We start from the raw sequence: 27,892 nt of genomic DNA on the forward strand, positions 1-27,892 counted from the left end.
ACACCTCGCGCGTTGCGGTATTGCGCATTGTAGCGACGCGCTCAAACTTGCACTCGCCTGAACATTCATCTTCGATAGACATCAGAAACATTTCCAGGATCTATTTTTGAGCGACTCCGTAACAGGATATCAGCTTCCTCATTGAGCAGAAAAATTAACTAAAACGCAGAAACGATAGTAACCTCTCGATAGACGCGGTATCTGGATAATTTCATATTTCAAATTCTCAATATTTTCGCGGCATTCACCGCGGCGGGGCCAAAAACCCAAAAGAATTTCCCTCGTACGTGAAACATACAAACACGCGGACATTTACGAGAAAAATCGACTGGTATCTCCAAGCCACGCAGCGATCATTTGCACCGCCGCTGGAGAGCCAAAGGGACGCGACAAAGTACACACACACACGCGCACACACACACACACACACACACACATACACACACACAAAAGGTGAATACAAAGTAGCGCGTTGAAAAGTTTGGCCAAAGAGCCAAGAAGCAGCACTGGGGCTATTATTAACGTCTAATATCCGGAGAATCAGTCTCTTCTAAGGAGGTTACCGAAAGACAGGCTCTCCTCTATCGAGTACGCGGACGCGTCTCTGAAAAGTCATTGAAGCAGAGCAGGAAAAGGAGGAGCGGGGTGGAACGTTGCGCGACCTCTTTCTTCCGCTGATTATACACATCAGGAGCGACGGAGGAGACTTCGGACGGAAGGACTTCCCGGCCGTGCGAAATAGCAGTGCATGCGCGCGCGTTCCGTAGCGACGGAAGGGGGGAGGAGGCAGCGGCTGAACGACGCTACATTAAGCCGATATATCGCGAGACGGATAAATAGATAGACACGAGCGTGGTGGGAGACCGAACAGGACGGAGATACAAATGAATGGTATTCTAGAAGCGTCCAAATGGCGGTCGCGCGCGCGCAACGCTTGGCACAATAAGTGATTTATGGCGTTGTGCCTCTTAAGCGATCCCCTCCCCCCTCTGCTGCCGCCCGCCCCTGCTCCGTCGGCAGCGAGGATGGCCCGATATTGTCGCCGTTATGGCACAACAATAATTTGGCCAGGGATATTGTGTAACCGCCGATCACCCGTAGAACGTCCGCGAGGTGCGCGTGTGATAACAAATGACCGACTGAACAACGATCCTGGCGATCCTGATGACCTCGCGTCGACTGGCAAGCCTGCCGACAAACTTTTCCTCCTCGCTCCTCTCTACTCCTTCCATTTTCTAGGCAGCTTTCCAGTCGTTCCCGATTCGTTAATCGTTAATCGATTCGACGAGTCGCTGATAAGCTAATCGATGCGACGACTCGAATTTCGCACAATCGACACGACAATTAAAATTGCAACTTGATCGACGCGACGATTAAGTTGAATTTCAACGGCCGCTCGCGCCGTAACAATAGAAAGAGTCGCGCGGTGAAGACACTATCGAAGGTCAACGCGCGCGCGATATCGAGGGGCATATGCACACCTCCTACTGCTCCCCCCTCCGCCGTCCGTGCGCGCATAAGCGCATCCGTCGGAAACGAGAACGCGAGCGCGCGAGCGAGAGAACATGTATGTAGGTCCGTTCCTTTCAACCGCACTTTTCGCACTTTCTCGCAACTCTTGTCTCTTCCCCCCTCTTCCTATATATATATATATATATATATATATATAACCTTTCTTTTTTGACACTATCGTAACGAGCGTCCTGCTTCGCGTTCATTTTGCTTATACAGGGTGTTAAAAAAAAAAAAGACGAAAAGTACACCGTGCTCTTAAGAAGTTCCCAGAAGAAAAAGTCCAGGGCTCTCATCCTCGAAAATTTATCGAAAAATATTATATACGATATTTCATCAGTGGAGTAATTTAATTGGCTGAGAATTGTGATATCTAGTGACGTTCATGAAATATCGTATGCGACATTTTTCAAGAATACGGGCCCAGGAGATTTAAAATAAATCAGGAGAACGACGAGGCGCCATGAAAACAGCCCGTCCCATCTTTTACCGAAGGACCTGTTTAAATGTCATCAGACGAATCACATCAAAGGATATAAAATGCCTGTCAAACACGGTTAGACAAAAGCCGCGAACTTTTGAAAGAGTTCGCAATTCTATGGTACAAAGTTGTGTCTATGGTACAAGTAAGAGGACATGTGGAAAATTTTCCGTAAACTTTGTAAGCGTAGGTCACTTGTTTTCATTAAAATGAACAATCGCTCGTCACTCCGATAATATCAATTTTCCGACCCATGTTTGTTATCACTTTCTTCCTCCGTTTTGTGGCTGCCATCTGCCCTCAAAATGTTGAACCCTTTTTCTTAAACACTCTGTACAGATTCCTTCGGCCCGGTAAACCGAACAGACACGTAACAGCCATTGTAATACGATAACGACCGCGTAATATACGGCCACTTGAGTTATCGTAGCAATTAAACATTAATTATAAATCATGAAACAAAAGAGTTAGCCTCAATATGAATCGGAACGCGCGAATGATTCATTGTACGCGAGCGAGACTTGTCATTCATGAAAACTGCGCGCTCCCTCCCTCCCTCTCTCTCTCTCTCTCTCTCTCTCTCTCTCTCTCTCTCTCTCTCTCTCTCTCTCTCTCTCTCTCTCTCTCTCTCTCTCTCCGCGCATACAAATGCCAAACTGCGGGAGGCGCAAGACTTCGCAGGAGATTGCTCGCAATTTTTGTCGACCGACGCAGTGACGTTCCGGCGACCCGCTCGACGCGAAAGCTGCAACGTGGCCACGCGCGCTCGAGGGGAACGGACGGCGAGAGTCTCGCGCGACAAATTCGCGAGACGACAATTTCGCAAACGCTTCGCCTCTCCGCGGTTCGCAACGAGAGACGATCGTGAACATTCGACGGTCGGTCGCGATCGCGCGCTGCCGCACGCGGAGCGGGGCCATACGAAAGAGGGGAAAGTCGGTGGTAAGCGCGCGCGGTGGCGGGGGAGGGGAGGGGGAGGGGGGGACGAGAGGCAATAATCGGGCCAGTTGGAGAGCGCGAGAGCGAAAAGAAAGGTGCGTAGTGGCGCTCTCGCGCGCTCTCTCTCTCTCTCTCTCTCTCTCTCTCTCTCTCTCTCTCTCTCTCTCTCTCTCTCTCTCTCTCCCCCCCTCTCTCTCGGTGTGAGTCTCACGTGTGTCTATTTCTACGCACAATTGCTCGTCGGAGAGCAAGATTGAAAAGCGATGAAAGCGCAATTAAATTATCGCGGATCGTAAACATTTCAACGGCTAGTCAGGTGTTTCGACTTGCAGCAGCGGCAGGACGACGGGCCGGCGGCGCGGCGCGAGCCAAACCGCGAATGTCGTATTTTTAACACCGTGCGATCCGCACGCAGCCGTACCCTCATTTGTTTCGATATGTCGAAAGCATAATACCTACTTAGCCGCGCGTCTCTCGTTATTCTCCTCATTCTACAAATGCCTTCGCTCATTCGCGTTAAAAGATGCACGCGATCGCAAAGCTGTACAAAGTGACGTTTGAAGAAAACGTTATCAGTTTGAAACGACGGTTAGGCGTAATTGTGTGACAAGTGAAAATTATCACGAGTAATTTTTATAATTATCGGAATATATATATATATATATATATATACTTGAGACAGCGATTACAATTGCAATCGAGACCAATCTCATACACCGAACAATCGTAACAAATAGTTGAGAAAAGACAACTAGTTATCGCAAGTAGCAATTGCGACGAGCAACGATCATTAGTTGATCGTTCCGCTCGACTCGATAACGTCTAATCTGCAATTTACACGCAACTCTTGACCTTCCTGCTTAACTATGCGCATATCGCTGATTATTCATCATTCTGTCATCATTCGCAGCGTAAATGACAGGCGCTGTGTGTGTCTAGGCCACAACAGCGGCTGCTCTCGTCGGCCAGCCGGAAACGTCCGAACCGACGAGAGGTGTCAATGCCGGCCGGCGTGCTCTCGCGCTCTCCGAGCAACAAATTTCCACAAGTATTTACCTATCGTTTGCGCGTACAACCCATTGTCGTGATACTTAACGAGCATATTATCCCGGTTTATACGGTAAACAGCGGCCGGCTCCGGCCAGCGGCTTTGTCTCGTGTCGGAGGACCGGCGAGAAGAGCAAGGTCGGTGCTGGTGAATCGCGCGGACCACGAGGCGGCGACGGCGACGGCTGCCTGCTCCAGACGCACCGAGCTCGCACGCCGGACATCATTGACGACGCGCTGTGCTCTACGTGTCTTCGCCTCCCGCCATGCCGCGCACACAAAGGCGTACACACGAGACACAAACCGCCCGCAGATCGGTTGGTTATCTCTTTCTCTCTCGGCCGCACGCTTCCTGCGCTTTCTTTCGACCTTTCTCCCTCCCTCTCGCCCGCCATTCCCCCTCCCCCCTCCTCCTCCCACGATCGCCTCTGCCCAGCGTAGAGAGGCACGATTCGCAAACAATATAACATAACACACACACACACACACACGCGTGCGCGCGCGCGCACAATCTTTCGTCCCAAGGACGAGAAATATAACATGAACGGCAGGAGTTAAAAGGAACGGACCTTGTGCGTGTCACGCGTGGAGCAGTGGGACGCTGACGCCGACGTCGACGCTACCGCCGCGCGTCGAGCGAAGCGACGCACGCACGCACGCACGCACGGACGCGCGACGGACGAGCGAAAGATGATCGCGCGACGCATGTACACGCGTGTGTATGCACGATTCATACGTATGTATACGAACGGTACGTGCACGAATACGCGCACGTAAGGCGCGCCAACTGTCGCTGGCTGGCTGGCTGGCTGGCTAGCTGATCGCTTGCTTGCGCGAGCACGCAGGCAGGCGATTAAGCGGGCAGGACAGGAGAAACGGAGAAAACTCACTGCACTAACCTGTCGGAGGCGACTCACTCTCCCCTTGTTGTATTCCTCGGCTCCGACGCGTCGTCGTATTTTCCCAAGTCCACGGCTAGTTGAAGTATTTGCACTGGGTCGGCGGCCACACTGCGATCACCAAACTATTCACATTCGTTCTCTCTCTCTCTCTCTCTCTCTCTCTCTCTCTCTCTCTCTCTCTCTCTCTCTCTCTCTCTCTCTCTCGCGCGCGGTCTTATTTCTCACTCACTCACTCTTTCTCACACTCACTCACTTACTCGCTCTTTCTTCCTCTCTCTCTCTTTCTTTCGCGCGCTAGCACGCTCTCTCCTTCTATCCTCCTCTCTCGCTCGCTCTCTCTCACTCGCTCTCATGCACACATACACACTCTCTTTCCTTCTCACGTTCTCTCTCTCTCTCTCTCTCTCTCTCTCCCTCTCGCTTGCTCGCTCGCTCACTCTCTCCCTCTCACACACACACACACACACACACACACACTCTAGCACCCTTTTTCTCTGTCCGCTTACACGGCGTTGCTCCGATGCGTCTTATTCGCGGAATATCCAGGCTTGCCCAGCGACGCTGCCGCACGACGATCCCACTCGGCTGCCGCGGCGAAACTTGGCGTCTAACCGGGTCCTGTGCCGCGGCACGATGCGATGTATCCGCACGGATACGGGCACTGGTGTTAACCGCGCGCGCGCCCGCCCGCCCGACGCCCCGACGGCCGCAGTATACGCGTAAGATCGCGCACGATTCGGCCACGGAAGAAAGGAGGTCGTTCGCACGCTCGTCTCGGTCACACTCGGTCTCAAATTGCGGTTATATGGCGCGGACTGCACTACTTGGCTCGCGGCTGCTCTCCCTCGCTGGAGCAAAATGGCGGCCCCCGGCCGCCCGAGTGACTCGCGCGCGCCGCCCGATGCTAGCCGTCACCGGCCGAGCGTGACCGACGCCGGCCGAGCGCGGCCGAAGCCGCGAGGTGAGCGCGACCCGATTGGCCGCAGCGCACCGCCAATCATACGGCCGGACGCTCTTTTCCCGCGTGCCTTTGAAAATCCGTCCGAAGGCTGCTCCAACCTTTCCCTTTCTCAGCATTCTCGTGTCGATCTGCCGCGGCTTCGTGAGCCATCTGGGCTCGTTCGCCTGCACTAGGGGATATCCCTGTCTCTCACAGTCTAAAGTCACGCGTAAACAAACTGATAATACACATCGTCTTCGTGACGCACAAGTGGACCAACGGTGAAACGTTTCGTCGGGTTGACGCTAGTCGTGCGTGTCCGGTGTTCGTAGTTCTATCAATCGCTCATCGAGTCAATCTTTCGTTTTCCGTGTTATCTTCATAGATTCCTCTCCGCTCGTTTTCGTCCCCCGCGTCGTGTCGTGAAAGATGAAACGTTGCGACGTAATAATCTGCTCGCAGCTGAATTAGCTCACTTGCTCGCACGCTTTTGTCGCTCGTCTCTCTACTTGCTCACGCTGTCTTCGTCGCCCGTTTTTTCCGGGGTAGCCAACATGTCAGACGTCAAAAGTCTCGAGCACCCCACGTTGAAGGTGAATATTTATTTTTCAAGCGCCTTGTGATTTCATCGTTGCCTCCTCCGTCGTGCGTAGTTCATCAAGAAGCCACGGAGGAACGTAATTGGACATTTTGTCGTATTGCTTATTAATCCCACATTCTGTATGCTCGTCAATGTAAACGTAACTCTGTGTTCTAAAAGTAAATTCTTTAAAATAGCGACCAAGAAGTATTAACGCGTTGTATAAATACCATAAATATCACGCGTAAATACATTCACAAATATGCGCTATTGAATGCAATAATATATATTTACGCTACCTTTGAAGCTCAGATATACAATAATGTGCAATTTTCAAATGAGCAGGTACCATATGAATTGCTGAACAAAAAGTTCCGCTCCGCCCAGAAGACCCTTGACAGAGAAGTCTCCCATATCCAAACAGTGTCAAACGAGCTCGAAAAAGGATTAAAGAATGATGGGTCTGGATCGTACGTCGCTACTGGCGATATAACGAGACTGCTGGGTGGAGTGGTGGCAAAACTTCAGGTCCTGAAACGTAAAGCTCAAGAGTCAATCGCTGAAGAGTTGCAGGCAGGCATGGTATGTAAGAGGAGACTGGACCATCTGAAAGAACATGCCAATACCTCACCCAGTACTGTGAATCGATGGCGGAGACAGAGGCTTGATAGGATGTTGGTGGAATATTTTCTCCGTAAGGGATACTACAAAACAGCAACCAAGCTGGCGGATAGCAGTGAGATCAGAGACTTAACGAACATAGGTACAAGTGTACAACTTTTTCTTCTTTAAAAACAGTAGTTTGCTTAAGCTAGCCAATCGAAATGAAGAAGAAAATCCAATAAAATATTAATGCAAGAAAAGCAAGACTATCTCTCAGAGTAAGATTGCCATATATCACAGTTTATAAATTAGTTTTAATCTGATATTCAGGACTTATATTTTATCAGTAAGAATGTTAATAAATATGTATATTTAATTACCTATATTTGCAACTTCAGTCTTTAAAGGATTAAGTTTTATACACGAGATATCCTCTATACAAATTTAACACTCTTTTAATGTTACTCCAAAAAGTTTCTATAAAGATCTTTATTTATATGTAACATTTATATGTAATGATTCATGAGCATGTGATCAAGTTTCGTTTTAACTTGTTCTTCCAATGGGACCAATGTGATATTTGCAGATGTATTTATGGTATCACGGGAAGTGGAGAAGTCTCTGGCGAATCATGAAACTGCGAGATGTATTGGATGGTGTCACGACAATCGCTCGAAACTGCGAAAGTTGGGCAGTACGATGGAATTTAATCTGCGCGTGCAGGAATTCATTGAGCTGGTGAGGAGTGACCGAAGGCTCGATGCTGTCAAGCATGCACGCAAATGCTTCGCCAGTTGCGACGATTATCAGCTACAGGAAATTCAATGTTGCATGGGTCAATTGGCCTTCCCAGCCAACACGTGTCTCAGTCCTTACAAAGACTTGTTGGACGAGAAAAGGTGCGACATCCATGAAGTTATCTGAAGCACCAGGATTGGAAGATAACCTTATGTGAATGAAGTTGTAACATTACAAGTAACTTGCAAGTACTACTGTTAAGTACTTTTAAGTTGCCTTTTTTTTTTTTTTTTTTAGGAAAAATAAGTTACTTTTTCTTGGTAACAACTTGGTGACAGTGTTATTTTTGTTTTCGTTAGGAATTGTCAATGGTAATTCAATTACATTTCTTGTGTGGATGATGGTGATAAACACAATTGTTACTTTTATCGTTACTTTACGCATGTAGAATAAACGTATGGACAGTCGTGTATCATAAGAAAATATCTTCAAATCTTGGTGGAAAAGATAATGGAAACTGTAACAACTTGTTACTTTCTAAATAACGATACCGGTAACGAGTTACTTTTTTTTTAATCTGTAACGGCGATGAGTTACTTTTAAAAAGTGATTTCCCAATCCGGTAAAATACCTAGGAAACGTCTTTAACGTAAAAGTTGTTCCTCGTGCATGATAATCTATCTCTTCCTTTCTTTCACAGGTGGGACAAATTGATTGAACAATTCAGACACGAGAATTACAGGCTCTTTCAATTAGCTAGCCAGAGCGTTTTCACAGTAGCTCTTCAGGCTGGTTTGTCAGCGCTCAAGACGCCGCAGTGTTACAGCAATAACAAGGAGGGCAGAAATCCGAGTTGTCCGGTTTGCAACGAGGCACTGAACGAATTGGCCATGCCATTGCCTTTCGCACATTGTTCTCAGTCACGGCTGGTCTGCAGTATAAGCGGGAAACCGTTGAACGAATATAACCAACCGATGATGATGCCGAACGGATATGTGTATGGAGAACAAGTAAGCGAAATTAATCATATACTGTCTTAAATATGGCACAGAGAGTATCACACAGAGATTCAAACAGTCAAACCATATTCTGTGGATGGAAATAAGGAAAAAAAGTTGTATAAACGTATGTGCCTCGTAAGAACTTCATTCAAAAGTTGTTACAAAAATATAAAATGTTTGAAGTGGAAACTGTAATGGACTCATTTTTATTGTTCACACGGTATGGTGCGATTTCCATAATATTTCAGTGTAAAATGTAGGCCATTTTCGCATCGACGCAAGATTCAATTGAAACTTTGATTTCTATATGAATCTTGGGTCGATTTTACTTCACACTTCAACGGGTGAAATATCAATTTTTTAAGTGACGTGTATTAAGTCTCATTTTGTAAACTTTGTTTTCTACATTCTCCGTAGATAAAGATCTAATATTGTTAAATTTGATAATTTTAGGAGCCATAGAATTGGTCCTTCTCTACGATTTTATGCTTTTGTTGTAAGTTTTTATAGGCCTATGTTTATATAACATTTTTTTTTATAGCATATATTGATACAGCTAGGTTATTAAAGCCTGAAACATCTTATACACTACACATACATAGTATGATGGATTTCTCGTTGCAGGCTCTAGAAAAAATGGCTCAAGAAAACAACGGTACTGTGATTTGCCCGAAAACCAAAGAAGCATTTCCTTACAAGAAAATCGAGAAAGTTTACGTTATGTAAACCAGACATTTGACACAGCATATATGTCGCATTATATGCAATGCTTACTGAGGCGCTCTTCTTGCTCTAATATCTTATTTAATTAATATAATTGTATATCGACCGATCAATGGAACACGAGAATAATATCTATTTTTAAGGAAAATCAAGATCGAATCGATTTATTCACGCTCACCCTGTATAGTAGAAATATGAATAGTCATGGAGAGAGCGAGAGAGAGAGAGAGAGAGAGAGAGAGAGAGAGAGAGAGAGAGAGAGAGAGAGAGAGAGAGAGAGAGAGGAAGAGGAAGACATCGAGATCCTTAGTAACTCAAATCTTTAAATTAATATTATAACTTAGAAAATGATTTTTTATATATTAATTATGTATGATCACTATATTAAAATATAATATGGAGCGTTTCACAGTCGCTGAGAAACATTTGAACGTATGCCGGAGGTTCAATCGAAGTCGAAGATCTTAATAATTCCTATGTCAATTATTATCTGATTAATTCTTATTACGATGAAAAGTCTGATATTGAGAATGTCAGTGATTGTTCAATTGATATTAATATTTTCGACCGCAGAGGCAAACTCCAGAATATGTTATTGGGATGTTATTTCACGACGACTTCGAGATGAATCCTTTATGTGCGTGTAGGCTGCTACTCGGCAGTGCTAGATTAATAAGGGCTAACGCGACCAGTTAGTTCTTACTCATTTATTTAACATTCTTTCTACAATAAATTGAACGGTTCAAACAGTTTTGTTTGTAAATTTACTTATCTATCCTAAGACGCAATCAATGAATCTTTTGCTTCGCGCAAGGTCTTCGGTCCTTCTTACGCTCGTACACGAGATGTGCGTCGGAACTCCCAACTCGAAAGATAAATCGGAAAGAAGAAGAGGACCAGCGGCCCTTTAATATGAATTTTTGATGAATGTTTTTTTGATATTCATACAAGCACGTCGACTTCTTTTTTCCGACCGGAGTCCCCGGCATGACTAAGCGGCCAAGGCTCGCGTCGTCAAATTGTTAACTCTGGACATTGGCTTTTCTCTCTCGAAAAGCAACATGTATCCTTTCACCGATCTTTCGATTCTCTTCATCCTGAATTTTCCTCCCGTCTCCCAACGACGTTTCAACGTTCGACTACGAACTCGACCGAGAGAAAGGACCGACGCGCTTTCCAAAACTCCCCGCATCTGCGTTTATAATTATGCACACGCGTGCATTTCGACATGGAGAAATGACGGAGTCGACGATAACGAACGAATCTACCGGACCGTCGTGAACTTGATTCTTCGGGGGAAACACCTCCTGCCATTTCCACGCGAAAACGAACGCGCATCACATACGTCTTACATACACAGCGTGTTTATAATATTAATCATGAACTTCTCTTTAATTATTATTGTTATTACTATTAGTAGACTTAAGATCTAGAACGATATACGATATGTGTGGGAAACAATCGTGTCGAATGGAAAAGTTTACTCGTATGACCGAATCCATATAAAAATATTCCATCTACTCTATCTCGGTTTCTTCATCTTCTTCGTCTTCTTCTTTTTAATATCTTTAAATTCAAACGAGTGAGTCTTCCGATTATTGGATTTACTATCGAATTCCTTCGACTTTATTGTCTGCATTGCTTCGTACGGAGGATTGTCCATATAGGAATTCAGAATGCGCTTTTTAGAATCATCATTGTCATTTTCCGTCAGTCTGATAAGATGATGATCGAGATAAGACGTTCCCTTCTTTCTTCTCCGTTTCTCTTCTCATTAGTAGGGTTCTTACCGAGGGAGAAACACGTTTGTATTCGCGACGCGATAATTCCACATCTTAACTCGTCCGTCGGGCGCGACTCATCTCTCCGCGTTTTCTCGAATCGAAGAACTCAACATTTCCACGCCACCTTAAATCCACTCACACGAGATCGATGCGGATAATAACTTGCGATATTACAAAATTCTAAACAAATTCTGATTATCAATTACAAGTTGTATCAAGTATTCGTCAGTGCAATCCACCACTTCCACCCGGAATCATCGCATCGCGAGCGAAACGTTCTTTTCTAACGCGATCTTTTCCTTTTTTCCTTCTCAAGTGTGTCGATCAGTAGCGACTAAATCGACCAGAGATAATGGATTATCGATACGCCTTAAAAGTTGATAGAGATAATGGAGATGATCAGAGTCGATTAGTTGCCGAGTTGGCGTGGCTTACCTATTTTAGGATTAATTTAAAAACTGCAGGTGTGTAAATGTGTGTATGTGTATGTAAACGAGCGAGATCGAGTACGAGTGCAATGTGCGCTCCTGCTGGAACATGTCACCTTGTGTATATATATACATATATATATATATATATATATATATATATATATATATAGGTTGTCCCTAAAATATTCGCTCAAACCTCCACCGGCGAGCTTCAGTTCGCGCCTTCTCTCGGTGACGTTCAGAGAGAAAAGCAAAAAAGAAAGAAGAACACTGCAAAATTTGATCGAACCTACTTTAGGAACATCCTGGAAGCGTTACAACTGAGCACAGGATGATCAGGATGAAAAGTCTTCGTACAAAAATATAAAAATCGAAAGCTGTCGCCCGTCTCGCGCTGCGTGTCATCTTAACGCTTAAAACGTAATACGGTGTGTGCTTAGCGTAAAAGTCGAATATCATTAACGTTATTATAAAACAGCTGAGAGGAAGTCCCGATGAGATGACGACGAGTAAACGCGAGATCGTTTGGATTCGTAACGGTGGTCCTGCGAGAAGTATCAATCCCCGCTCGCATATGCGCGATAAATAACGTATTATATAACGCCGGTATTGCGATACAATAACGTCAGTATCGTGACACGAACTCTTTAAATATCTCGGAACGACGTCTCAGTTGAAGACGAGTAAGCATTTGTTTGAACCAATTGAAGTTTACAAAGTGATCTTTTGAAAATATCGCTACTTTGAATCGCAGGAATATTTCGCTTCCTACGAGTGGACTTATTCCTGTGACGATGAAATATGTCAGATTCTTCAATTTTGAGAGAAAATCTTTATCCGCTCGTTTAAAATGGACAATTCGTCCTACAAATGTGAAAAATCAGTCGAGTTTCGGTGACATGGTTGTGATCCTACTTCCCGAGTGAAATTTTATTCGAAGAAATTTTCAGAGTATTTTCTACATTTCTTGCAGTGAAATCTCACCGAAAACAGGTAAAAATTCAGTCAAAGTCACATTGAAAGTACCTCTACTCAGAATCGCAAGGGTGAACATTTAACTCAATCTAGAATGAATTTTCTTAAATCATACGACTTTCGAACGTTTCGACCAATTAGAGCGAATCTGTTCCTGTTTCCGATGGCTAAATGCATCGGATTTATGCCTCAATTCACTCAAGAGAAAATCTTCATTCGACGGTTTAGATGTGCTCCAGACGAATGAAAAATCAGTCGGTGATTTTTCGAGTACGGTGTCTCCGCTCGTCGAGTGAAGTCATTCTGAGAAATTTAGAGAATATTTTACAATTTCTTGTCTTATACATGCGTTATATACGCAATACTTTTCTATTTTTACGCGCAGCTTAATTCTAACGTTTAAAACTAGAGTTGATGATGAAGCAAGACGTGCGTGCGACGATGAAGCGACGAAAGAATCGTAAAAATTATCCGCGCGTGAAGAACGCGTCATTCGCGGAAGAATTACCATTGTACATTGTGCATGGATCTCGTCGTCAGCGCGATCGCTCACGAGATGAAGGACGTTTTCTGATCTGTTTCACGGCTTAAAATAACAAACGTTACCGTATACGCTTCATCGATTCCATACACGGTTACACTCCGTATGAAAAATGTCGGGACTCCGGAATATCTCGAAAAATATAAGTTCTGTGAAAAAATGTTTCAGATAAAAGTTGTGACCTGAAAAAGATCTAATTATCGACCTTATTTAGTTTGACCTTGGCGTCACCGAGATCACACACTTTAAACTTTTAAGTAGAATCTCCTATTTCTTATTACATATTCTTATAAACCTTGGGATTTAAAAAAAAAAAAGAAAAAAAACTATCATTTTATTCACCTTGGATCAACCGGTTTAAAATTATAAAAATTAAAGAATATAAAGAAATAAAGGGTTCCATTTCAACTAAATAGGTCTAATCCGGAGTCTCGACCTTTTTTTTTTTATATACCCTGTATGGCGGAAATAAAATAATCTTACGTTCGTTTAAAACATAATCATAGCCGATGAGATGAAACCAACTTCCAATTTCGAAACTTATACCGTTCGTAATTTTGCAAAAGTGAAGCGAAACGCTCATTGTTTTAATATGATTAATAAAATAGCGAACGAGGACTAGTATCGATCGAATGGCTAGTCTCGACTCTTCCGTTTCGATTCTCGAGACGCAATTAAGTGTTATGAAATTAGAAAAAACGATGTCCTCCTCCGCCTTCCCCCCGTAGAGACATGAAAATCTCGTATAAAAATTGCCTCGTATAAAATTTATATCAATGATAATTACGAAATATTTTCACGCGAGAATCTTGTGAAATTGGAAATTCGTGAATGAATCTGTGCGACGAAAAGTAATAATTCGCTCATCGATTCGTGTCTACTGAAAGTATCTAGCAAGAGAGAGAACTTATTGCTTTCCGCTCTTAATCAACGACCGTTACAAGAGACCTACTTAAACTTAACTTAAGTCTATCGAGACGCGAAAGAAACATGTACTCATCTCGCGTTTGTTAACCGGCGAAAAAAATTCGAGACATTGCCAAGTAAATTGTAGAACAAACACAACCTCGTTGATCAATGAGCATAATCGTGTAACACTGTAAAGAAAAAGAAAAAGAAAGAAAACAAAAAAACAAAAACGTGCAATACAAAAGAGACTGTTGACGGATAAGCCCAAGAGAATTGTAGTCTAATTTTTTGATGCCTTGTCGATGTCGATGCAATCAGCTCGCAGAAGAAAAGTCAATAGACATCGCACGACATCGCGATAAGACGGTGGTGATTCAAATGAAGCATCAAGCAAACAAAACCGTTACATTAGCGACCGAGCGATCGCCGCTCGACCTTAATAAAACTGTTATCTTCCTATCTATATTAACAGTGTATATATATATATGTACACATAAGGCGCCTGGCACAAATCGCGATCTCAGTTTCAACGACTCATTCTCGCACTACCAACAGAGGAGAGTCGCGAATTGCGCGAGACACCCCGTGGTGTCCGTGTCGTTCTGCCGGCCAGACCAATTCAGGAACGGTCTGTCTCTCCCCGAGAAAAAATGAATTATATATAATCATACGTAATTATTGTATACGTCCACATGAACAAAAGATCCTGTTGCAGAAGCATATAATTAAAGCAACTACTTATATTCGTGGCAGCGCACAAAAAGTAGACGCTGAAATGAATGAAACCGTTTTGCTCTTCTCTTCGCTTCACAGCGCTTTCCGTTCGTGTGGGCAAATATGATCACATATGATTAAATATGTAGCTATATATAGACGAAATCCATATATATGGGTCATATATAATTATATATAATTTGTATATTTATATACAATTTATGTATATTATAATTTGTATATAATATTACATGTAATTTTATACGATTATATATAATTTTTTTGCTCGGGAGAATTCAGTGAGTGACAACTTTAGCGTAGACTCTATCTAAAATTGTAATGCTTAACGATTAGTATGAGGCATATTCTCGCGTGTCGCGCGCTCAACGCTAAACATATAGCCGGCACGCGAACGCGATGATTTTCGACGCTCGTCGGTGGACGATGGAAAATTCGCGGCCAGTCTTTAGCGCGCTGAGCGCAGGATGAATATATTATTATACATTATATATACATGTGTATATATGTATATATATATATATAATGAATATATATATATATATATACACATATATATATGTGTGTATATATATATATACACATATATATATACACATATATATGTTGCGTGTACAGGAGATCTCTAAATACAACTTGATCTCTTATCAACGACGAAATCTGCAGAGCGGTTTCTATTCGAACGATGCGATACGAGAGAACATGAATATGATTCTTTTTCTTCTCATTATTAAGGCTTATTGGTCCGGTTTTATTTTATATAATCGGGTGGGGGCAATAATAATATAGTAAAATTGTCAAGCTGAGGTGCAAAAGGTCTGCCTTTCGTTCTCTTATCTATAGATACAGGATTAGGAGATTCCACAAGCAGAGAGAAAAAGAGGGACAAAATTTCCCTCGCCAGGTGAAGAAGTCAATGACAAAAGTAACTTGATGAGTAAAAGATTACTGTGAAACAACATAGAACCTTGTTCACAATTTTACTCGACGAATCTTTTGCACCACCACATCTGTACGTTTCACTCGTACTTTCTGACACTCTCTGCGCTTGGAACCAGTTAAATATATATTCGAGTGTCGGGTAGTTGAAAGAGCAGCAGAGAAACCGAGTGCAGCAGAAGATACGACAAAACGGAACAAACCCATCAATAGCTGCTTCTAATCCCCCTGAAATTATGAGCTCCAGTACCTTCTACTCAGATCTGCCGTGACGAAAGTCGACTACGCGCGATCAATCTCTGTACGCATAGTGGATCGTCTTCCTGATCGTTAATGCACTTTGCATGGTCTTAACATTTATAATCTACGTACGCTTGCATTAAACTATTTGTATAACGTACAGAGTCGCCTGAAAAGATAATCGAAGAACCCAGCGCGGCGTGTAGCGCTCGCGGAAATAGAGAAGAGACGTCTAATCAAAGTAGCTCGAAAAACTGACTTTTTAGGAAGATCGTGTATGACTCTGAATTCCTCGACTGTTCTTCCAGGCTGCTCTGTACAACGTCTTTTGTCAACGGGTCGTTGAAAGCGAGGATTGAAAGTATAATTTCGGCGAATTCATATCTTCGTTCAGTATCGGTAGCGAAACAAACCTACGCGAAGGAAGAAGTGTCGCGTTTCGCTTCTTCGCAAATAAATCGCGCATTCACGATATTCACGAGCTTGTATTCGACAGAAGTTATACCTGTATCAACCCTCGATCGAAAATCATGTCGATAATAAGAAGTCCAAGTCACATACTTATAAAAAACATACGCATTGCTCTCAGCGGCTTCTGCTTGACCGAGCAGTCGCGTTTAGTCATAACTTATGTATAAGAATTGTACGATTAAATATATATATATTATGTATATATGTATGTATGCGTGTATAAGCAAACAAATCTCCCAACACTTTGCGATTACTGTTTATTCGGGCTGACGCAACGTTGTGTCTTCCATTCTCTCTTCTTGTTCTGAGGAACACCGGAAGTGACGTTTGCCGTTTCTTATCTTCTCCAGCTGACCATGTCCTTACACTCCAATTTGTAACCGCGGAATATAGACTGTTTATATATATGTATATATTCTTTCAATTCTCAACACACACATTCCGTCTCTTCTCTAACTCCTGAGTACTAAATACAAGAGGCGTGCTCTCCATACCGAGAGCGATCAAAACGTCACGCTAGCAACGAAGCTTGGCATGACCATCGAGAATAAGATCCCCGTGAAAATACCCGTGATCAGAGACGCCGCGCCGAACATGCCCGCCGTCGATGCATGCTGCGAGTCCACCATTCTGAAAATTACACATCTATTATTATATTTCGCACATAAATATCACATAGACTTGTACGCAATTCTCTGTAAGCGCTATATACAGTGTGTCCCAGAATAATTTTTACAGTTATGACTCGTGGAGACATGGAGCGAGTTAAGACAAACATAAAAGTCCCATATTGTTTTGCAATATCCGCAATAATTTCCGAGTTATTAATGACAGAAATCTGAGGAACGGACGCGCACCGAGATGAATGATTGAAGAAGCGTCGTGGCCTCTCGGGCTGCAGCGCGGCCTAGTCGATCTAACAATTGTTGCCGGTGCGCGGCGAAGGAAAGAACAATGCACCGCGCTATTCATGTTTTATCTTGCCGTTTCTACGTCTCGCCGCACGCCGATAACAAAATGCTGGATCAACTGGGCTGCGCTGAAATCCAAGTGGCTGTACTGCTCCTACAATCATTCACTTCGATGCACGCTCATTCGCCAGATTTTTATAATTAATAACTCGATAATTATTGCGGATATCGCAAAACGGTGCGGGATTTTTTGTTCGCCTTAATCCGTTCTGTGCCCCTACGAGCTGTCAAAATGGTTCTGGGACACCCTGTATATGATAATATGGTATATGTATATATATATATGTTACACACACACACACACACACACAGAATAAGAATGTATCTTATTAGATTTTTTTTAGATCTTATTAGATCTTATTAGATTTAAATATTTATAATATTCTACATATTCCTTCAATTTTTCTCTTTCATGTTTCGTTCGTTTATGACACTTACTTGGGACAATACATCATTGATAATGACGACAAGTAGCCACTGCTAAAGCCCATAGTAACAGCGATGGCTAAGTAAATCCAATCGTTGTGGATATATACGGGTAGTATTCTCTCCGTGTTCGTCGGTTGATAGTTGCACAACAGGAACAATGGTATGTAAGCGAGTCGCAGCATCACGGGGATCACCAGGTACTTCTTACTGGGCTGTACAGAAGTAAAATACGTTGTATAGCATGCACATGTATATATAATGTATATAGATAAAATGATATACAAATATAAAATTAGAGTCCACATACCCACTGAATAAGCGACGCGACAGAACTACCGAGCATGGCAGTGATGTTGAACGTCAAAAAGCACATGACGCTGCTATAGTAGTTGGATGGCACCACAAAGTTCTCGTCCATGGACCGAATGTCGGACTGAACGGAAGGGAAGAGAGTCAGAGTGACGAAGAAGATGAGGAACGTGTTGAAGCATTGCGGGAAACACGCCTTGAACACCTTCCAATAAGGTGGCCTTTGCGTCGTGCCCCTGGTACTGTTCTCCAATTGTCTCTTATTCGCTTCCTTCTGATGGATCATCTCATGGTACCGATAAAATCTCTGCGGAAATAAACGTTAATTATCGACTTATGGTACATTAAGAAGGGAACACGATAGATAATCTTACATTGATTGGAAGGGCAAAATAAGTATCGAAGCAAGCCAGAAGAATGAACAAGGCTGTGATGAAGTAATATATGGCGGCGGTGCGTGCATTCGGCGCCATTATCTGCGCGAGGAAATTTATTATGGCTGTGAATGTTCCGCTTATATTCTGAAAAATAAAATATATATATGTGAATAAATAAATCAACATGTATACAAATATTTATTATATAGTAAATAAATAAATAAATAAATAAATATATATATATATATATAGGCTGCGAACAATCAAGTTAATATAATGATAAAAATTAATAAAAAGCGAAAATAATAATGTAAATGGATATATAAATGATATATAATGGATAATAATGGATAATAAATGGATATATAAATGACTAAATAACATTGGGAGAAACTTGAAGTAACGAACGTTTTCACATACTTTGGCGCCAGGTTCTTATATTATTTTAATTCAACAACGATATATTCAATCACCGTTGGTACTCACCGATCCCAAGATAACAGCGCCTGTGTACTTGCTCGGCAACTTCGCCGCCATTCCAAACACCGAATTCTGGTAAATGCCATTAGCAGCTAAAAGCAACACAAACGATGCGTGAATTTCTCACAAAAATTTTCCTGACGCTACGGTATTCAAAACATATGAACATAAACTCACTGTTTAATACAACAACGGATATCATAGTGACCCAGAAAAATACTCCGGGCCAGCCAGAACTGTCAGTCATCGCCAGTATGACGGTAAACACAAATATTAGGACTAGGACAAAGATGCTCCATACTATACGTGTCGTCAGGTTGCCTCTGATAAGTTAATGTCATTAGCTGAGCTGAGTCGTTATTATCTCAACGACGCTATTCTAGCATAAAAGCCAGTAAAATGTCGAGTATAACTCGATCCGCCATTACTCGGTGGAAAATTTAAATGCAATTAAAGCAATTATCTTTTAAGATACGTACCCGAATTGTAGAAACACGTTCAGCCAATTGAATAGTAAATTCGGTACCTGCGCGGCAAATCCCAGATACGCGAGGAAATTTGTCGCGTAGTTTGTGTCCACGCCGGTGTATTCCTTGGACAATTTGTAACTGACAAAATACTGTAAGAATAAGCAGAAATTATGATAACTGCTAACCAGGAGGTCACCTGGAGGTGATTGAAAATATAAGAGTTGCATCTCGAATCGACACAACTTCTCGCTTACCTCTTTAGCCGTTATAAACATATTCCATGGCATCAAGGCACCGATTCCGTGAAGTACCAATATGCAAAATACTAAGTTTAATCTGAAAAGAATCGAATACGTAGTGAGATATAGTGTGGTAAAGGCAAAATACACGATACATAAGGCGCATCATGAAAATAAACTCGATATTTATTGTAAACACACGCTGTTAATATATATTTAGATCTACATTGCTGTAATCCTCGGGGAAAAATCTTAAAAAAAAAATGCACTTATTGAGACAAGTCTAAAATTACTATTTGAAAGAGATAGCAGTTGCGGGAAAAAATAATACCTAAAATTTGGAAAAGGCAAGTCCACTATTGAGTTACATAAATAAATAAATATACAGATTTATTTATTTGTTTCAATAAGGGACCTGCTGCTTTCAAATTCCAAATATCAAATTTTATTGTATTATTTGAGTAAAAGTTTCAAACTTCAGATTTCTCTGTTTCTCTCATGAGAAATGAGGACCTCGCCCTTACAACGTCGTACAACACTTCATCACTTCATCACATTGCCACGAATTAAAATCAGCGAGATATTTCAGATGATAGTTGACTTTTGATTAAAACGTAGCTTTACCTATCTCTAGGAGGATTCAATTCGAGATCCGCTTGATCCATCGTGACACCCTTGAAGTTCAGCTCGTCGTCTGGTCTACCCGTGCCTTCCCATCCCGGCGAGAGACGCACAGGTTCGCAACCTGAAACAAAAATTTACCTGTCAATCTCGAAAACCTTGGTTCGACGTCGCGCATCGCGTGTCTTCTCTTCGCGAGCAGCGATAGGCCTGTACTTTGTACCCGTGAGCATTCGTTATTTTCAGTGTTTCCCGCGTTATCGTTACATCGGTTAATACGGCTCTCGCATGCGATGTAAAAGGAAGAGAAAGAGAGAGAGAGAGAGAGACCAGGAAAATTTTCGGCACCCCATTCATCGAAATGGAGTGCGCTAATTTTACAATGCAATATCGTACTGCATTCCGGTGATAAACTAAAATCAATCGATCTATTCTGGGAACATGACATGTATGTGTAAGTGCACCCTTTTAACGGCACAATCTACACAGGAAGATGAGGACAAATGCGATTAAAAAATTACGTGCGTGTACAGTGAATGAGTGAAAGAGAGAGGGAGAGAGAGAGAGAAGAGAGAGGGAGAGAAAGAGAGAGAGAGAGAGAGAGAGGGAGAAAGTGAGAGAGAGAGAGAGAGAGAGAGAGAGAGAGAGAGAGAGAGAGAGGGGGAGAAAGTGAGAGGGAGAGAGAGAGAGAGGGAGAGAGAGAGAGAGAGAGAGAGAGAGAGAGAGAGAGAGAGAGAGAGAGAGAGAGAGAGGGAGGGAGGGAGGGGAAGAGAGAGAGAATACATGAAAGTATGAAAGTAGAGAATATATGAGAGTATGAAAGTACTGCTTCACGTAACGGAATTAACTGTAATTATCAGCGAACAAAGAGTCTCTAAAAGTATTACATGTCGGACTAACACAACCTGCGGAGAAAAAAGAATTCATTACTTTAAAAAAGTTGAAGTGATATACATTTGATTTGATATATGTTCAGTCAGTTAACATGTTGATTCAGTCAATCGATTAAAAATCTCGAGGAAAGAATCTTAACTAAAAATCCAATCACGATGCGTCGAGCAGAGGCAAGATGGTTCTCGCGGTTGTTCGTTTCGCTCTATCTTCTTTAAGTAAAATTGTATCTCGTCGGGGGAAAATTTTCAGTGCGAAGGGGGGTGACAAGTAACGCGTTAACTTAAGTGGGATTTATAAAAAGAAATCCGCATCGCCGTTCGCTCGTAAATTATTATCGCGTCTGTCACTGGCTGAGGATGTGCACATCGTTGATCTAGCTTCGTGTTGCAACGTCTGACTCTATCAGCAACCCTGAGGAGTCAGTCGCTCTCGCATTTATGCCAGACCAGCATGTTGTGCCGGTAAAATGAGATCTTTACGCATGGAAGAATGTGGTTCCCTTTGATATTTAGCCGTGTTGAAATATGTACGCTGTAAAAATCGGGATCTCCTAATGTCACATGAGCAGCGTTAAAAATTTATTCCGCACGTAATCACCGCGCGCGGCGAATAATTGATGCACGAAGAGCCGAGCCGGTACGATTCGACAGAGGCAGACTGTAAGCACGACATCGGTAACGAGTCGCGAGTGGTATGTAGTTGCATGCTTGCAGATTATTTTTGTACCATCGTACAATGAGAATTCGAGTCATTGATTCGTTCACCGAGAGGGACATGCTCGTGTAATAATATATAACACAAGTAATACAATAATAAAATAAATACCAAAATAAAATAAGTGGTGTAATGATATATAAGTAGTGTGATAATAAGACAATTAAATTAGACGAAATAAATAGCGATATAATATATTTGTTATACAATTTTAGATCGTGTGTTTCAAATTTTTAAATATTATAATATAAAGGATAAATATATAAAAAAATGGATAAATAGGGATCTTTTGGAAACGAAAAATTGTGAAGATTAATCACATCAAACTGAGAAGAAAAATCAAGTAGCATTTTGCAAAAATCGCGATAGTTGTTGAGTTATCAATGATTAAAGATGATCACATCAGCTACAGAGGCTCTTTTAATTGATAACTTGAAAATTTGCCTACTTATTTGCAAAATTCAGAATGACATAATCTAGAATTATATGACAGGTTCAAAAGTCAAGGTTCAATGTTCAATATATTCATATCTATCGCTAGACATAATCGTCATATTATTGTAAATTAGGTCATTCTGAACAAAAAAATCCTCCATCACTTTGCAAATAAGTACGCGATATAATAAATTTCCAAGTTATCAATTAAAAGAGTCTCTGGATGTGGTCATTTTCAATCATTAATAGCTTAATAACTATTGCGATTTTTGCAAAATGGCATATGATTTTTCTTCTTTGATCTGATCAATCTTCATAATTTTTCGTTTCCAAAAGAGAATATGTATGCGTATATATACATATGTATATACATCATTCAATGAGATGTTACATTTCTTATTTATTATGCAACCGTTTCGTTATACAATTGACACCAGACAGTCCCCGGGATTTGTCGAGAAAGTTGAACTTCGCGTTTACGAGAGGCACGAGATTTTATGATTCCCTATGACGCAAGCGTTTTTTAACGACGCAAGTTCGAACCGGCTTCTCTGCGCGTGATATTTTACGGAGCTCTCAACTGAAAGTTACAAATCGAAGTGTCCTGCCGCACACACACATTTCTAATGTTTATCCGATGCGCACGCGTGTGCACTTGAGACATCTACTCGATGCACTCGAAATATGAGAACCATGCTTGAATTATTATCGGTCTTCAGGCCTCCAGGCTAATAGAATGAAGATAATACGTATAAATAACACTGGAAAGAAATCTCGAGATTTATTGTTGGGGAATGTCCGCCGCTGGTTATCGTGTTATCTACACATTTTGAAGCGGCTACTGGCAGAACCTTCCCTCTCCTCGTCGCGCGTTATCAGTCGGAAAATTATTTTTATGCTGTCAAAGCATTCATGTTGCTCGCGTTTGCATCGGATCGCGGAGCGCGCGTCTCATCATCACACGAACAATAACGCGCGTCTTGAATGATCTCGAATGTTCTCTCGGGTCCTTGCACAATCAGATTTTGTAAGGAACCACCTGCCTTATCTCGACGTCGTTAATGATAAGGGGAGCGAGAGCGAGATATGGATTATTATGTACGCACGTATCACACGCAAGTTATAAATAATTAGTTACAGGCAAACTTAACGGCCCGTTAACGTCGGACTGCGATTATTTGGCGAGCTCACAGCATGAGCCGTTGACAAAACGGGCGATTCTAGCGAACTACAAACCGATGCTGCAGCCACAAATATTTAACCGCCAGTGTCAAGGATACTACAGGCTCTACTCCGAAGGCTGAAACGTTCAGTTGCAAACTGGTTTAGGTATAAGCATGCGAAGCGGAGGGGAGTACAATAAAAGAATTGAAAAACAGGCGATTGAAGGAGACGGAAAAAGAGAAGGCCACGTTGGGATTTTACAGTTAACCCGACGATGCAATCAGTTTTTCAACATTGTCGCGGGAATTGCAAGATCAAAATAATCTATCCCGGGAAATTACAGCGCAAAATTGCACAGACGATTTGATATTTCATTCTATAAGATACAAGTATCAGATAAGCGTATATCTTTCCGTAAAAGTCTCATCAAGACGAAGCGGAAGAACTCGAGATTAAATAATTACCAGACGAAGGAATCGATTTGAATTCAATTAGTAGAGAATCACCGAAGATTTAACAGAAAATTCCCGACGATTCGAAAGCTTCAGCTAACATCGAGAACAATTTCCCTCAGAAAAACAAAATAGGACACGGATGAAGGACTCGAGCCCGAATACAAAGCGATGGCTGCTGCGCCCCGAAAGGGGAAGACGTCCATAAAAGAAGACGATACAGAAGAGGAGAAGAAGAATGAAGGGAGGGATGAGGAAGTCGCGACTCACCGATGAACGCGAGGAGGTGGGAGGAGTGCACGGAGGAGGAAGAGAGGAGACGGACGGAGCGAGCGACTGCAGAAAGAAACGAAAGCCTGCGGTATATATTCCGCAGTCAGCATTACCTTTCACGGGTACGATGCGAGTCCCGTTGGAGTCCTTCAGCAGGGTCTGCTCCTCCGGCCCCGCGCCGAACTCCTTCTTCGTGTAACTGCCGGCCATGTTTCCGCGCGAGAGACTTCACGGCAAAAAGCCACCCTGCGGAAAGCGAGAAATTCAAATCGCCGCAACTTCCGTCGACGAAGAAACGTCGTCGGAAACGCGAGAGAGAGAGAGGAGAGAGAGAGAGAGAGAGAGAGAGAGAGAGAGGAGAGAGAGAGAGAGAGAGGGAGGAGAGAGAGAGAGAGAGAGGGAGGAGAGAGAGAGAGAGAGAGAGACGAGGCGGGGGTAATCTTACGCGAGACATCGCACTTTTCACAACTTCGTCATATTACCCGCCGACGAAGAAACTTCCGCAACTATCTGGCTTCAACGGTTACCGGTGTCCAATAAGGAACCCTGTCGCTCGACTATCCTGCACCGATGCGAGCTGAAGACTGCGGTCCACGCGGGGGAACAATGCGAGCGACTCGTTATCGCGGAGCGGTTATCGTATTATTCAGCGGGAGGCTGTCGCCGGACACTTGGTCATTACGTCATTACCCTCTCGAGAGAGGGCAATTTCACGTGCACGGCAGCAGCCTTCTGGTGCGCACCGGTGCGAGACAGACCGAGGTAGGACGCGCTCCAGCGCGGGACCGCGGTGGACGCTGGTCGCGGTGCGTACCGGCTTTTACACAATCCTAGCTCGGAGCGTGTTTCGTGCTTCGTGCTTCGTGCTGGAACACTCGGGCGACTCTGACAGCGCGGCGACGGGTCCTCAGCGCATCTCCGGCACGACGTCGTCGTCGTCGTCGTCGTCGTCGTCGTCGTCGTCGACGGAGCTCACACGCGTCGCTCGGTCTTACCACTGGCCGTGCTTCTCCTTCGCGATCTTCTCCGCGATCTCACCTGCAAAACGTGACGGCCGTGACGACGTGCGTTAGTCTCCGGGGCTCGGATGTCGAGCGGGCCGCGGATGAGCCCACGTGGAACGTGGCGGCGGTTTGGGCGGTACTTTAGTTATCTCTCGCACGAGTATCGCGTGACAAAAATGTCCGGAATGCGGCGTCGTGCGAGAGCGACGGAGATAACCAGATCGCCCCCGTCCCTCGGCTACGCTCCCGATTCTCGCTCGAGCGAGATAATGATCGGGGGCGGTCATCGCGGATACACCCTCGCGCCGGCCCGACGTACGAAACACGCGCACGATCACGTTGAGTTTGGAGCATGACGGGATCGAGGTCTTCTCTCACGAGTTGCGAGCTACGTACGGAAACCTGCTGGAGACGCGGACGGCCGAAGGAGGAGACTCACACTGGAGCTAAGTTTCGTCGACGACGGATGCGCGCCTCGGCCGATTGCTACGCCTATTATTGGTGCGACGGAGCGTGACGGACGTTAAATGGACATCGCAGGCTCGCACGCGGCCGTCGATGCGACGAGAGAGAGAGAGAGAGAGAGAGAGCGACAGACGCGAAAATCACGTGCCAACGTCGTAATGCCGTCCGCGCGTTCCCGGAGTGCACCACGTTGTCGTCGTCGTCGTCGTCGTCGTCTTTGTAGCGACGTTATTCTCACGCGGCGAGGAGACAGATAGAGACAGGTGGTGAGAGAGGAGATCAGACAAAGAGCGCAGCAGTTGGTTAACGACGTCGAGAGCCGCGATCGTCAGAGGACGAGATCGCTCGAGATATGACGAGGCGAACTGCGCGACGACGACGACGAGGAGGCGGCGGCGGCGGCATGCGAGCCGTACCATGTTACCCGTTTCGCTTAGGTTAGGTCTGGGGGTTGAGAGTTCATCGAGATACGCCTTCTCCTTCTCCTTCTCCTCCTGCCTCCGTCTTTTCCTCCTCTCGTGGCAGCTGCGCGCGCGAAACGAACAGCGCCGAAAAGTGACGAAAGCGCGCCGATGAATGAAACGATATCGTGAGCTGCGTCCGCCTGCGTCACACTACCAGAGATACATAACACGTACTATGTGTCATCCTTTTGTAGCACCCTCCACACGCGAGTCACACGCGGCCACTTTTTCCCTCCATAAAGGTGCTCTTACATGATAGCGGCAAGCGTCGAAAGGTGTGCGCATAGCGATGCCTGCTAATTTGAAGCTAAATCGCTGGATCAAAGTGTACAGAAAACACTGTAAAATGTGTTGTATAATCTTAATGATGCTTCTAATGAGGTACGTACTATCATTCCCAAAGTAGAGATCAATTTTTGTGAAACCTCAATTTCTGCTCGTACTGCTTATATAAAAGAATATTGCTTATTTAACATATTTTCCGCTAATACAATTCTCATATATATTCTCAATTCAATATATATATATATCATCACACCTTCTCTTTTTTGTTATATAAGTAACAACAATAACGATCTAAAAAAGGGTCTACAGAGACCTCTCGTGGAAACACACGGTATAAAATAAGACATTCCCCTTTTTACTAAAATACAGGAAAAATCACCTCATAATTATCATACTTGTAATCAAGAAAATCGTCCGCGAGAGGCGTACAAAGCAAAGATTTTCTTTCTTTTAAAACTGGAAATAAAAACTACTTAATTTACTAGAGTGTTACTCTAGTAAATTAATGCAAGGCAAGAGTATACAAGCTTTTGCATAACGCATAGTACATAATGCATAAGAGAATAAACTAATTAGTTTTCTCCATTTCCCTTCTCAGGATAGAAATGAAGAACTCTGATTGGTTGATTCTCTTATGCGTTATGCAGAAGTCCGTGCTCTGGCCCTTACACTTGGAGTGCAGCATAAGAGTATATTATATTATTTATTATAAAGTTTGGAAAGACTAATTGCAAAATTTTTGTACGGACTTTAGGAATGATGCAAAGAAGATGTCAAAAATTTTTGCTCAGAGAGCTACATCTGCGCAAGGAAAAATATGAAAAATTGCAGATATTATGGAAAGTGCAGCCCACTTATACTTGACCCAAACACTGATGAGGTAATGCTGAAGACTGTCAACCCTGAATAAATTTTCATAGTACCAAACGAGCCTCGAGGGGCCTGGAGATAACTCAAAAATTACGACAGTACCGACTATTTCAGCTTCACCAAAGACATTGGCCGCGTTCAATAGAACACAGTGATCAGAGAGCGCTTAGTGATTATTGTCTGTGATTGGAGTATTCTTTTAGATTCTTCATAGACCCAGAAGTATTTACCAATCAGGAGCGAGATTCGGTGGAAAATCTAGTAATGTTGTCCAACTGTTGAGTCTACTGAACGCGGCCAATGACTGCATTCAGCAGACTCAACAGTTGGACAACATTACTACATTTTCCACTGAATCTCGCTCCTGATTAGTAAATACTTCTGGGTCTATGAAGAATCTAAAAGAATACTCCAATCACAGACAATAATCACTAAGCACTCTCTGATCACTTTGTTCTACTGAACGCGGCCATTGACGAGATAACTGC

The 27,892-nt window shown here is 43.4% G+C and overlaps 3 protein-coding genes across 14 annotated transcripts in view; 1 reads left to right on the forward strand and 2 right to left on the reverse strand.

Annotated features, from left to right (window-relative positions):
* The window catches only part of CtBP (C-terminal binding protein), a 48,263-nt gene extending 42,486 nt beyond the window's left edge, over positions 1-5,777 (reverse strand). For 2 of the 5 annotated variants that reach the window (XM_025301758.1, XM_025301757.1), the window contains exons 1-2: positions 5,388-5,777; positions 4,879-4,989 (exon numbers count right to left, since the gene is read on the reverse strand). The gene's annotated coding sequence lies outside the window, so the exon portion shown is untranslated. The remainder of the gene's footprint in view (positions 1-4,878; positions 4,990-5,387) is intronic. The other 3 variants (XM_025301754.1, XM_011147359.3, XM_025301756.1) reach the window with 2 other exon arrangements.
* A 173-nt stretch (positions 5,778-5,950) lies between these two features.
* Positions 5,951-9,618, forward strand: Kaz (E3 ubiquitin-protein transferase Katazuke). The gene is made up of 5 exons (XM_011147361.3): positions 5,951-6,414; positions 6,747-7,164; positions 7,591-7,903; positions 8,443-8,752; positions 9,368-9,618. Exons 1-5 carry the CDS (start codon positions 6,376-6,378, stop codon positions 9,467-9,469), a joined length of 1,182 nt encoding a protein of 393 aa, XP_011145663.1. The 5' UTR covers positions 5,951-6,375; the 3' UTR covers positions 9,470-9,618.
* A 221-nt stretch (positions 9,619-9,839) lies between these two features.
* Positions 9,840-26,366, reverse strand: LOC105186875 (Equilibrative nucleoside transporter 2). Of its 8 annotated transcripts, none has more exons than XM_011147363.3 (12): positions 26,202-26,366; positions 25,131-25,354; positions 24,430-24,562; positions 20,388-20,508; positions 19,779-19,860; positions 19,534-19,673; positions 19,232-19,377; positions 19,061-19,146; positions 18,572-18,718; positions 18,196-18,504; positions 17,898-18,100; positions 9,840-17,118 (listed from the first exon to the last, which is right to left on the reverse strand). In XM_011147363.3, the coding sequence occupies exons 3-12, from the start codon at positions 24,524-24,526 to the stop codon at positions 16,992-16,994; spliced, it is 1,458 nt and encodes a 485-aa protein (XP_011145665.1). In that variant the 5' UTR covers positions 24,527-24,562; positions 25,131-25,354; positions 26,202-26,366; the 3' UTR covers positions 9,840-16,991. The 8 variants fall into 8 exon arrangements, with proteins under 8 accessions (XP_011145665.1, XP_011145667.1, XP_011145668.1 ...); XM_011147365.3 differs by having other exon boundaries at positions 26,210-26,251; XM_011147366.3 differs by lacking the exon at positions 26,202-26,366 and adding an exon at positions 25,760-26,190.
* Positions 26,367-27,892: the final 1,526 nt, after the last annotated feature.

This window comes from Harpegnathos saltator, unplaced genomic scaffold (assembly GCF_003227715.2).
Source record: "Harpegnathos saltator strain DR-91 unplaced genomic scaffold, Hsal_v8.6 scaffold45, whole genome shotgun sequence".
Classification (NCBI taxonomy): domain Eukaryota; kingdom Metazoa; phylum Arthropoda; class Insecta; order Hymenoptera; family Formicidae; genus Harpegnathos; species Harpegnathos saltator.

Coding starts and splice junctions, on each gene's coding strand:
- Kaz (XM_011147361.3), top strand. CDS start 6,376: ATGTCAGACGTCAAAAGTCTCGAGCACCCCACGTTGAAG. Junction 6,415..6,746: donor TCGAGCACCCCACGTTGAAG/GTGAATATTTAT, acceptor TCAAATGAGCAG/GTACCATATGAATTGCTGAA. Junction 7,904..8,442: donor GACTTGTTGGACGAGAAAAG/GTGCGACATCCA, acceptor TTTCTTTCACAG/GTGGGACAAATTGATTGAAC.
- LOC105186875 (XM_011147363.3), bottom strand. CDS start 24,526: ATGGCCGGCAGTTACACGAAGAAGGAGTTCGGCGCGGGGCCGGAGGAG. Junction 20,509..24,429: donor TCGCATCGTACCCGTGAAAG/GTAATGCTGACT, acceptor TTTTTGTTTCAG/GTTGCGAACCTGTGCGTCTC. Junction 18,505..18,571: donor ATTTTGCCCTTCCAATCAAT/GTAAGATTATCT, acceptor TTATTTCCGCAG/AGATTTTATCGGTACCATGA.